The sequence below is a fragment of the Salmo salar genome, chromosome ssa27 (assembly GCF_905237065.1).
Source record: "Salmo salar chromosome ssa27, Ssal_v3.1, whole genome shotgun sequence".
Classification (NCBI taxonomy): domain Eukaryota; kingdom Metazoa; phylum Chordata; class Actinopteri; order Salmoniformes; family Salmonidae; genus Salmo; species Salmo salar.
In genome coordinates, this window is record NC_059468.1 from 13271448 (window position 1) to 13284213 (window position 12766).

General features: G+C 42.4%; 1 protein-coding gene across 8 annotated transcripts in view; it reads left to right on the forward strand.

Annotated features, from left to right (window-relative positions):
• LOC106588308 (myocyte-specific enhancer factor 2D homolog) overlaps positions 1–9270 on the forward strand; it is a 31425-nt gene extending 22155 nt beyond the window's left edge. For 2 of the 8 annotated variants that reach the window (XM_045709578.1, XM_014177142.2), the window contains 7 exons: positions 994–1175; positions 1634–1663; positions 2516–2642; positions 3083–3236; positions 4514–4582; positions 5082–5129; positions 5704–9270. In XM_045709578.1, coding sequence (XP_045565534.1) covers positions 994–1175; positions 1634–1663; positions 2516–2642; positions 3083–3236; positions 4514–4582; positions 5082–5129; positions 5704–6130 — 1037 coding nt within the window. In that variant the 3' untranslated portion in view covers positions 6131–9270. The remainder of the gene's footprint in view (positions 1–993; positions 1176–1633; positions 1664–2515; positions 2643–3082; positions 3237–4513; positions 4583–5081; positions 5130–5703) is intronic. The other 6 variants (XM_014177143.2, XM_014177145.2, XM_014177144.2 and 3 more) reach the window with 6 other exon arrangements.
• The last annotated feature ends 3496 nt before the right edge of the window (positions 9271–12766 follow it).

Here is a 12766-nt window from a genome sequence, read left to right on the forward strand (position 1 = left end):
TATTTATTTTTTTTAGGTGCAGGACCTATTTAAAAAAAAATTGTATTATATTTTTGGGGTCATAATTTCTCAGTTTGTACCGACATATATATATGTAGCCAATTGAATATCATTATAGAATATGCATAAAATACATCCTCCAATTGCAACGTCGGCCTATGCCCACACATTGTCTCAAGAAAATGTTATATTTCGAACAGAGATGGGCCATCATCACTGCATCTGCAAGCCAATCATTTGATCTCAATCAGTTTCATGGGAATGTGCATTTAGATCTTCTTGAGTGACTGTTTGGTGAGCGAATCAGAGCAGATGGTGTTTACAAACTATTAGTCTTGTATTTGATGTTCAATCCAAGCATAGACTTTATCCTACCTGGTGGCGCACACTGTTGAGTTTTGTCCGCGTGATCATTTTTTGGGGACTGTTCTGCTTCAGTGAGCTAACTATCCTAAAAGCTCCTAAGAAAGTGTTTTTGGTGTAAAGTAATATACTGTAGGCTTACTATGCTACTATATTCGGGTATATTATGTAAAATACAAACTAATCATTAGGCCTATGTGATCTTGCAAGACACACTTGGACAGTAGGGCAAGTTTATTGCGTCGTAGCTTGCCCCAAGTCCATAACAAACTGTTTTGAGGACTGCCATTTTAGCAACCACTTGTAGGGTTTTCTGTCTGTGGCTGTTATGTGGCATCTGGCCCGCTTTAAGTGATTATCGCTCTTTCAGATGATCGCATTGTACAAACCATGAAGGCAGACCCTCCATCTAATTTCCTCGGAGACCACATAGACCATATAGGCTCTTTGCTGTATGTCATATATAGGCTCCTGTCAGATCGGTGATCATGAAAGAAAATACTTAACATTGTCAGAGGTTCCATCTTCTAAATACACTAAACAATTCCTGCTGTGCCTAGGTGTTGAATTACCTGCAAGCTGTTTTGTCATTTATCTTTGGATGTTCTCTCTTCCTTTTTCCCCCTCCAGCTAACGGCTACATCAGTGCCAGGGCCTCCCCGGGCCTCCTCTCTGTCTCCAACGGCAACAGCCTGGGGAAAGTAGTTCCGGCCAAGTCCCTACCTCCGCCTCAGAGCCCACAGATGGTCAACAGCCGCAAGCCAGACATCCGGGTAATCACCACTCAGGGTGGGAAGAGCCTGATGCAGATGGTGAGCTCAACCATGTCTAACCAGGGCCAACCAGGCTTTACCAGACTAAATGGGATCTGTCTGTGTTTTGTCACCTTTTTAATTGCATCAAAATAATAATTTACAGAGGTTGTGAATATTCGCTTCTACAAACTTTGACACTTAATATGCACAGGGTCATCTCAGTTTCGTAACGAGTGAAATCTAGCATGGAAGTTCCAGATTGCCAAAACACAACCTGTGCAATCTAGAGTAAGCAAAGGTTATAAAAAAAGATTGTAATATATATATATATATATATATATATTATATATTATATAAATAAAATCATTGACAAACAGGACCTTTTCCTCTCTACGATTACTGTCTTCTCTCCAGCATGACCTTTAGTCAACGGTCGGTCTAAACTAGAGATGACAGTGTTTTGAGTTCAGAGAAAGGTCAGTGGTGTAATTATCTCCGCTCCCGTCCCTTTACAGACAGATGATGAGCTGGAGATGGTGAGCGAGGTGAATCTTTCTCTCCCGTCACTCGCATGTGTCGATGACTGTTGACCACCCCCACCCCCCCTTCATTCACATTGTCACAAGTGTGCGACGCAACTCGTCATTTAAGCCCAAAGTATAGATGGTCTCTTTGTCTTTAGTCTAATGGCATGTGGCGGTATGGTCATGAGTTCATGGTTGCCACCTGACTGCATGTGGTTTTAGGGTCGAGGTTATGCTATTCCAGCATGATTGCATATAGTCATACAACTATGATCAGTTTTGTGTATTTCAAGGGGAAAATAAAGGGGCTTTCAAGCAATGCTAGCATCTATCAGTGGGAACGTTAGCAGATACTTTGGACGTTTCTCACCACACACCTAATTCGGCTCGTCTACGTTGTTTGTCGGCCCGTTTTCTTCCGTCAAACCCTGACACCATTGGGTTGCATGATGAGTGTCATTTCCCTTGGCAGTTTGCCATCGCCACCACCTCGCAGCACGTTCCCTGTCCATCTGGAAACTGCATGGGGTTACCCAAACGATGAATGGCATACATTGAAAGGGATAGTTCACCTTTTGAAGTTGGCTTATTTCCAGCTAAAAATTTTAAGTGAACTATACCTTTTAAGGCTCGCGTTCACCTGGCAATGCCATCACTACTATTATGTCTCCCAACACCCCCCTCTACCTAATACGAGAGACATTTTGAAAGTCGTAGCTTGTCATGAATCCAACCGTGTTGACGTTCAAGCATGTCAGAAGTTCCATTCATTGAATACACAGGGGTTTTAAACATGTCGCTCAGTTCTGTCCAACACCAAGGTTGAAATTCTTTGTTTATTTAGTCTAACCCTTTCATCTCCTTTCTTCCCAGAATGCCCAGCGTTTGGCTGGTGCACAAGTGACCCAGATGCTCACCACACCGGTGGTCTCCGTGACAACGCCCAGCCTCCTGGCGCAGGGGATGCCCTTCTCCGCCATGCCGACAGCTTACAACACAGGTTACCTGAAGCATGACCAGATAGCTACAAATGCTTATACATGCTTGTATTGTATATACCAGCACGACTCATAATAATGTCTGGAATGCAGTAAATGGAATGGCATTAAACCCATGAGGTTGATACCACTCCATTGACTCCATTCCAGACATTATGAGTCGTCCTCCCCTCAGCAGCCTCCACTGATATATACTGCACACACACTGTAGGTCAGGATTGCACAACTCTGTGCGCAGTCCTTCTGGTTTTCATTTCTCCCTGACACTTGATGTTATCGAAGATCAGTAGTTTCAGAGTAGCAAAGAGCGAGTAGCAACCAGTTGCAAAATGCACCACAGCTGCACAGAGTTCGAGTTCCTATATACAATAGATTAAGTTTGTTTTATTAATCAATGACAGCACATATAAGGAAATTTCCCTCTGTTTTTCACTTCCCTCAGAATACCAGCTGACGAGCGCTGACATCACCGCTCTGCACGCCCTGGCGTCACCAGGTGGCCTGCTGCAAGGCAACGCGCCATGGCAACAGTCTTTATCCCAGCAGCAACATCAACAACAGCAACAACTTAGTCTGGCGTCGCTTAGCAACTTGGTGTAAGTCCATCCTTGCATTGCCACGTCACAAAGCAACCATGAAGCCCTCCTCCGTTCTCTACAAACCAATCGACGGCTGTCGACCTGTCCATCAAAAACACTATGTGACCGACCATTCCTGTCATGTAGCATAGTGTCCCCATGTCATTTGTAGCTGCAAGCAATTCACATTCTTTGAAAGGGGTCTGTGAATTGGTCTCACCGACATACGCCAACCCCGATCCTTCTCATCATAAAGCACCATTGGTTTTTTTTAGGGGGGGTTGTGACTTCATACAGGATTTGATTGAAGTTCTTATACTGATCAAATACCAAATAATCTTTGGTCCGATCCCATGTTCAATGCCTTCGGAAAGTATTCAGAAACCTTGACTTTTTCCACATCTTGTTACGTTACAGCCTTATTCTAAAATTGATAGTTTTTTCCCCCTCAGCAATCTACAAACAATATCCCATAATGACCAAAAAAACCTGAAATATCACATTTATATAAGTATTCAGACCATTTACTCAGTACTTTGTTGAAGCCCCTTTAGCAGCGGTTACAGCCTGGAGTCTTCTTGGATATGACGATTGGCACACCTGTATTTGGGGAGTTTCTCCCATTCTTCTCCAGAAATGTTCGATTGGGTTCTAGTATGGGCTCTGGTTGGGACATTCAGAGACTTGTCCCAAAGCCATTCCTGCGTTGTCTTGGCTGTGTGATTAGGGTGGTTGTCCTGTTGGAAGGCGATCCTTCGCTCCAGTCTGATGTCCTGAGCGCTCTGGAGTACGTTCATCAAACATATATAAACTGTTTTTGCTTCGTCATTATGGGGTATTGTGTGTAGATTGCTGAGGGGGGAAAAAACAATTTAATCCATTTTAGAATAAGGCTTTAACGTAACAATGTGGAAAAAGTCAAGGCGTCTGAATACTTTCCAAATGCACTGTATTCCTTTCCTCTGATGGGGCACCAATACGGCCTGTCGTATTATGCTGCGTTCTTACTCCACACACAGCTTTACGATGGCAGCATACAGGAAAGCATATTTCCTTAGAACCTGCAAAGCTGTTAACGGGCGGGTCTTCCAGGCCTTAAGGAGAGAAGTCACGTTTTGTCCCAAATGGCAGAGGTCAAAATGGATCCCACTGCTAGCACCAATACCCCAGCCCAGCCAAATCCTCAGCTGGTCAACTGACCCAAATTGTAGCGGTCAAAATTGCCACCACCGCGCACACACACACACACACACTCAGCTTGTGTGACTGAGTGTGTTCTCTCCTCTTGTCCACAGCATGTGGGGCATGGACAAACAGAGCGGGGAATTGTCTAGCCAGATCTCCAGTCTGGCAGCCAATCTGAGGTGAATGTGTGCCTTCGGGTGGTTGGGGACTGTTCTCTATTCTATGTTTTCACACAACCCCTTTTCAGAATAATGTTATTCAGGACAATGTCAATTATACTGTACTTACACACACACACACACACCACGCAATGTCTATTATAAAGGAAGGGAGTTGTCTTTTCCACACGGTGACATATTAGCATTAACCATAGGACTGCCCAACATTGAATCCGGCAACACTGTCCAGAGACCACTTATGAAAATCATGAAATGTAATTTTCCGCCCCTGAAAATGTTTTTTATGCTCCTATATTGGAAGAAATGGGATTGGGCTCAACTTCAATCTATTTATGACCTCTCAATAAATGTATTATCCATCTATGCTTGTTTAAATTGCTGTATAGATGGATAGGTAGATTGGTGAATACTCATACACCCCTTGCACACCTTTCACATGCATAACTACTTACTGTCATTTTCTTTTGCAAGTGTTTCCAATGTTTCTTTCTCCCCACAGCGCCTCGCAGTCCAACCTCCTCTTGGGTAGAGATGAGTGGTTGGGCCGGTACTGTATTTCTCCGTACTGTGTAATGTCTGTGCGCTTTTGGCTGCCCCGGCATGTCAATTCTGTGATGGTGGTTTCCACCGTCTCTTAAACGGGCGTAAGGTTGCAAAATTCTGGAAACTACCAAAGTTCCCAAGTTTTTCAGAAATTCTGGAATTTCTGAAAAACCCAGTTTCTGGATAATTTTTCCATAGCCAAATCACCACCCTTCATACACAGGCAATTTCATGCTTTTCTAATGCTGTTGGCTTGTTTTTGTATGGATTTTGGGAGCTTGAGGGTTACTTTTGCTTGCCAATTGCTTGGAATGGATTTGATCATTGATTCAAATGGTGTTGCTACCACTATGTCTTGTTGGTGCTCTGTCTTGTAATAAGGGATTGCGTCTGAAACTTCACATCAGAAGCCTGTCATTATGCTTGTTTTCCAATATATTGTAATTGATTGTCAGGTGAAACTGACTCTCATCCATCTTGTCTTCCTTTTCTTTCTTAATTTCCATCTCTGTGCTGTGGCTTTTTGTCCATGTTCCCCCCCCATCTCCTGCACTTCTCTCTCTCCATCTGACGCTCAGGCCGGTGAGCCACATACCTCAAGGCGCCATGCTGACTGTCAACACCAACTCCAATGTGAGCATCAAGTCTGAACCCATCTCGCCCGGCCGAGACCGCCGCTCACCGTGCCCCCCGCCGTCCTCCTCTGGAGGGGGCAACCAGACGACCGTGCCCCCGCCACAGTACCCTGGTTCCCTACTGTGCCTGGAGCCACCAACCGGCCGTTCCCCCGCCCACAGCCTCAGCAGCAACGGCAGCTCCTACGAGGGCAATGACCGGGATGACCCTGGGGCAGGCGGCGGCATTGGCGGAAGTGCAGCGGGCAACCGTGGTCGTTCCCTGCCTCCTGACTTCAGCCCTTCGGTGGAGCTCCTGCGGGCCCAGAATGAGGTGGAGCAGGAGGGGGCCAACATCAAACGCATGAGACTCGACGCGTGGGTCACATAGAGGCCACGCCGCCAACGTCATCGACCCCTGAAGCACCCCGAACACAGGCCCCTCCCCCAACACACGCTGAACCCTCCCCACTGACATTTGCCACCCACCACCACACAATCCCCTCTTCCCTGCCTCTATCCAAAGAATTTACAACCACCTACCCGGCTCCCCAGGACTCCAAGCAGAGAGAAACGTATGGGCTTGTGTTCCACCTGAGGGGAGGATGGTGTAGTGTGTTGGATTTTGTATGGGGCGGCGCATTGAATCTCGACGCGGTCTCGCTCAAACTCAGTTTGTTTTTCGTGGGAATTGACACTTGCGCAATCAGGACTTGAGGATAACGGATGGATTTAAAATGGAACATTCTCAAACGTTTCGACTGCTCGTTGCTGTTTATACCACTTGTAAAAGTGACTCTAGATTCGTGAGACGACACAGTCGACACCGTCACGTATTTAGTTTGAGCACGACTGTATCGGTAACAGTATGATGGATGGCTTTATGCTGTGTTTGCTCGACAAGTGCTGGTTGTTTTCACCGTGGGACTTCCTGCCATATTGTCTCTTCAGTTCTGTTAGATATATAATTAGCAGTTAGCACTGTCTGTTTTCCACAAAGGCCGCCCCCCCCCCCCCTTCAAAATGCACTTTGGGAATGACTCTGTTTTGACGAGCACTGTTTGCGAAGATTGTTGGCTCAGCTTCATCGGTGGCACTGAGCGAAGAGACCCAGACGGGCAAAAACAGGATGTCCGGTCGGTCAGGGATATACAGGAATGGATCCTACCGCTGCCACCAATTTCCAACACCCAAGCCTCAGGTGGTGGCACTCTGCGGTCAACTGGCACTGTCAGCCAAGGCCAAAATGAGCACCTTGCCAGAGTGCCGATATCAACCTCTTCTCCTAAATGCCAAATGCCTCGGACGCGGTAGAGGGACACTGAAGAATATTGTTCAGTTATGACTGACAAACCTCTATGAAACAACAGGAAACACTCATAGCCTTTGCGTCTGCCCTCTCTCTGCTCAGATGCATTTGGAGTCATCCATCACCTGTTTTCCATTCTGATTTTGAAGGAATTGTTGCATTCTTTGTTGCTCCAGAAATTAGGCTAGATGCAGGGATACATGTCAGAGGACTTCTAAAGGCTCATTCTACTAGTAGAAGACCCCAATGCAATGCATATTTAAAGTTTTTTTGTTTTGGACTTCTGGTTGCTCTCTTTAGGGAAGTATTTGGTATGTTCTTGGCATTTTAGACCCGTTGTTAAAGGTTAGAACTGTTTAACTGTAGATCGTTTTGGGGAATTAAGAGTGAACCTTTGTATAAAATCACCCGTTATACAAAAGCGTTTGATGTTCCCTTAGCTTTCTGCAGCTCTTTGCAATGTTTCAAAAGCGCTGTTTCAGCAGAATTCAAAAACACATTCTATATTTCTATAGCTTCAGTTGGCTTTTCAATACGGACGATGTGTGTACATATGAGTATATTTGCATAGACTTTGCTAGGTATCCCTAAAACAAATAATGTGGTCATTCTCTCAGTGGATCTGTTTGCATATGAGTGTGATTGTAATTTCGAGCTACGATGCAGGAGTCCTGCCGCAGTAGCCGAGGAGTTTGTTTCAGTAACCTAATATAATGCTAGTGTTGACGGTGTGCACGTTCTCTCACTCACTCTTTAGAGGCCTGCTTGGCTTCGGTGTCAACACGTCCTTTGGCCTCACGCTCTGAACCCAATCCCCAGTTATCAAAGTCAAATGATAGACCACTATAACACAAGTTATAGAAATGAAATGGATTCTACTATTGAAAGTAGCACAATGTGACATTTGCATTGAATCATGGCATTTTGTCTTAAAATGATCAAACTTTTAACTACAGTATACACTAAGGTTGAGTGAAAACAAAAGCGACTTTAAATAAAGTAATTTGCCGATTTTTGAAATTACTTTTTATCCTATATGAAATCATGTTTTCATATGCTTCACACTCTGCCGTGAGCTTCGTCAAATGGAGTTGTCCTATTTAACACAATGTAAGTAGGTGGTGTTGATTTCTAGAAATGTAACTACAGTCCATTATGCAACACAGATTTAGTTTCATTGCCTGCTCAGGTGAATCCCAGGGTTCAGTGCGTATGGCTGGCACCAGTGACTTATCTAGTGGGGTGCAACATTTCACATAGAAATGTAATGTCTAGAATGAAGAACAAAGGCCCAATTTGTTGAAAGGGGTTTCTTTTCTACACACTACATTTCTATCTGAACTTATGTGTTATCACGCCCACCTCAGTCTGAGGGAGAGGTCCCTCTTTGGTTCATGAGACATTTGACACCACACTTGATTGGTTTTAACACCCTGCCTATTGCAGGTCACTCATGTACAAAAGGTTCTCTGTCCAATCTAGCAATGTAGTCTCAAGACAATCTATAATGGTCAATGAAAAACCTGCACCCTTTTTTTTTTCCTTGTGTAAAATGTTTTCTAGATCTCATTTTTCAAGTGTTAATTTGTGCTGGTGACAGTTACTTATTATTATTGTTGTATTACGGAGCTTTTATTTTTCTGGTATTTTGTGTAGGATATTCAACCTTTTTATTTAATCGCCCTTATATACATGATATATGAAACTGGTTTCCTTTCTTGAAACAACTTGCTAAAATTGCACGATCAGTTATTGTGATATAGCAAATGCAATGAAGGACAAGACCAGTTAAATGCTGCAATATTGATTTAAGATATGAAAATATTTATGTGGGGGAAACTGAAATGAGCAATTAAAACAAGTAAATGCATGGGATTATACGAAACGCTCATGTTACATACAACATTAACAAAATGCATCACAAATGAGTAAGACAACCTCATAAAAATGTAGCATAAGTAAAATATATGAAAATGATTGATAATATATTGTGTTCAGTTAGTCTGCTTTGGGTTTTTTGTTGTAAAGACTTTGTTGTTTGAGAATTATATACATTTTGTGTATATTTTCATATGCAATGTATGCACTGATATGTTATGAACATTCTATACCGCTTTTACAAGTGTTTTGTTGTACCAAAGTATCCCAAGTCCCTTAACCTTATCCTTTTTGTGTATGTTTTACCGTATTTTATATATTAAATAGACAAATTGAGTGAAAAAGGGTATCTGTTTTGTTTTGAACAGCAACGGTGCATGGGTAAAATCAAAGGGGAAGCCAACCCAGGGGAAAAAAGCCAAATTACAACCTGTTATCACACATGCTTTGTGATAATTGTTTGTACTATAACCTGTTAGTTCATATGGCTTGACGCCGTGATATAGATAGATAGAGATCTAAGGCCGAGACAAGACACAGTGGCAGAATAAATTCAACCACACATTTGTTTCATCACAAAACATATTGCATGTAACAAACAGTTACATGACCTACAGTATGGTCAAGCAAGTTAATGTTTCTGACATTTTTGGACAACTGATTTTAGAACCACTGAGTTGTCGCAACAAAAACAGGAGCTGCCTCCACTACAGAGGTCGACCGATTTGATTTTAACGCCGATGCCCATTATTGGAGGACCAAAGCCGATACCGATTAATCGGACGATTTAAAAAATAATATTTTTTTTAATAATAATAAATAAATAAAAATTACAAAATAAATAAAAAATAAATGTAATTTTTTTTTTTACATTTTAATAATGACAATTACAATACTGAATGAACACTTATTTTAACTTAATATAATACATAAATAAATAATAAAATGTTCAATTTGGTTTAAATAATGCAAAAAACTAAGTGTTGGAGAAGAAAGTAAAAGTGCAATATGTGCCATGTAAGAAAGCTAACGTTTAATTAAGTGCCTTGCTCAGAACATATGAAAGCTGGTGGTTCCTTTTAACATGAGTCTTCAATATTCCCAGGTAAGAAGTTTTAGGTTGTAGTTATTATAGGATTATTTCTCTCTATACGATTTGTATTTCATATACCTTTGACTATTGGATGTTCTTATAGGCACTTTAGTATTGCCAGTGTAACAGTATAGCTTCCTTCCCTCTCCTCGCTCCTACCTGGGCTCGAACCAGGAACACATCGACAACAGCCACCCTCGAAGCAGCGTTACCCATGTAGAGCAAGGGGAACAACTACTCCAAGTCTTAGAGCGAGTGACGTTTGAAACGCTATTAGTGCGCACCCGCTAACTAGTTAGCCATTTCACATTGGTTACACCAGCCTAATCTTGGGAGTTGATAGGCTTGAAGTCATAAACAGCGCAATACATTGCGAAGAGCTGCTGGCAAAACGCACGAAAGTGCTGTTTGAATGAATGCTTACGAGCCTGCTGGTGCCTACCACCGCTCAGTCAGACTGCTCTATCAAATCATAGACTTAAATATAATAAACACACAAATACGAGCCTTAGGTCATTAATATGGTAGAATCTGAAAACTATCATCTTGAAAACAAAACGTTTTTTCTTTCAGTGAAATACGGAACCGGTCCGTATTTTATCTAACAGGTGGCATCCCTAAGTCTAAATATTCCTGTTACATTGCACAACCTTCAATGGTATGTCATAATTACGTAAAATTCTGGCAAATTAGTTCGCAACGAGCCAGGCGGCCCAAACTGTTGCATATACCCTGACTCTGCGTGCAATGAACGCAAGAGCAGTGAAAGAAAGGCATTGATGTTTATGGTTAGGTACATTGGTGCAACGACAGTGCTTTTTTTTCACAAATGCGCTTGTTAAATCATCACTCGTTTGTCGAAGTAGGCTGTGATTCAATGAGAAATTAACAGGCACCGCATCGATTATATGCAACGCTAGGACACGTTAGATAAACTAGTAATATCATCAACCATGTGTAGTTAACTAGTGATCATGTTAAGATTGATAGTTTTTTATAAGATAAGTTTATTGCTAGCTAGCAACTTACCTTGGCTTCTTGCTGCCCTCGCGTAACAGGTAGTCAGCCTGCCATGCAGGCTCCTCATGGAGTGCAATGTAAGGCAGGTGGTTAGAGCGTTGGACTAGTAACCAAAGGTTGCAAAAACGAATCCCCCCTGAACAAGGCAGCTAACCCCCGTTCCTAGGCCGTCATTGAAAATAAGAATGTGTTCTTAATCTGACTTGCCTAGTTAAAGGTGTAAAACTATATATTTTTTTCAAATCGGCAAAATCGGTTTCCAAAAATACCGATTTACCGATTATGAAAACTTAATCGGCCCTAATTAATTGGCCATTCCCATTTAATCGGTCGACCTCTACTCCGCTATTGAAGCAACATTTCAACTTCAACACATACTAAGCTTAGGTGATTAGATAAATACAGTGACAACTAAAATATACCCAAAAACTATTTAGTTTAATAAACTTAAGGTACTGATTTCTGTGTCTGTGCAAGTAGAAAAAACATGTTGACTCACCCTACTTGTAGGGGAACGCCAATGCCATCCTCCTAAACAGTCTGACTGTCAGTACACGCTTCTAGTTTGTTGTCCTAGGCTACCTGGCTAAAATGCTTGCTCTCTAGCCTAACTTTCTTTCATGGGCAACGATGTGCCAGGCCAGCTAGTTAACATTAGCATGCTACATGTCGGTGGGTTTTGTTGTCATATACAGTTGAAGTTGGAAGTTTACATACACTTAGGTTGTAGTCATTAAAATTCATTTTTCAACCACTCCACAAATTTCTTGTTAACAAACTATAGTTTTGGCAAGTCGGTTAGGAAATCTACTTCGTGCATGACACAAGTAATTTTTCCAAGAATTGTTTACAGACAGATTAATTCACTGTATCACAATTCCAGTGGGTCAGATGATTACATGCACTAAGTTGACTGCCTTTTAAACAGCTTGGAAAATTCCAGAAAATTGTCATGGCTTTAGAAGCTTTGATAGACTAATTGACATCAATTGAGTCGTTTGGAGGTGATCTGTGGATGTATTTCAAGGCCTACCTTCAAACTCAGTGCCTCTTTGCTTGACATCATGGGAAAATCAAAAGAAATAAGCCAAGACTTCAGAAAAGAATTGTAGACCTCCAAGAGTCTGGTTCATCCTTGGGAGAGATTTCCAAATGCCTGAAGATACCACGTTCATCTGTATAAACACCATGGGACCACACAGCGGTCATACCACTCAGGAAGGAGATGCATTCTGTCTCCTAGAGATGAATGTACTTTGGTGCGAAAAGTGCAAATCAATCCCAGAACTAGAGCAAAGGACCTTGTGAAGATGCTGGAGGAAACGGGTACAAACGTATCTATATCCACAGTAAAACGAGACCTATATTGACATAACCTGAAAGGCCGCTCAGCAAGGAAGAAGCCACTGTTCCAAACTTTCCATAAAAAAGCCAGACTATGGTTTGCAACTGCACATGGGGACAAAGATCGTACTTTTTTGAGAAATGTTGTCTGGTCTGATGAAACAAAAATAGAACTGTTTGGCAATAATAACCATTGTTATGTTTGGAGGAAAAAGGGGGAGGCTTGCAAGCCGACGAACACCATCCCAACTGTGAAGCACGGGGTGGCAGCATCATGTTGCGAGGGTGCTTTGCTGCAGGAGGGACTGGTGCACTTCACAAAATAGATGGCATCATGAGGGAGGAAAATGATATGGATATATTGAAGCAACATCTCAAGACAT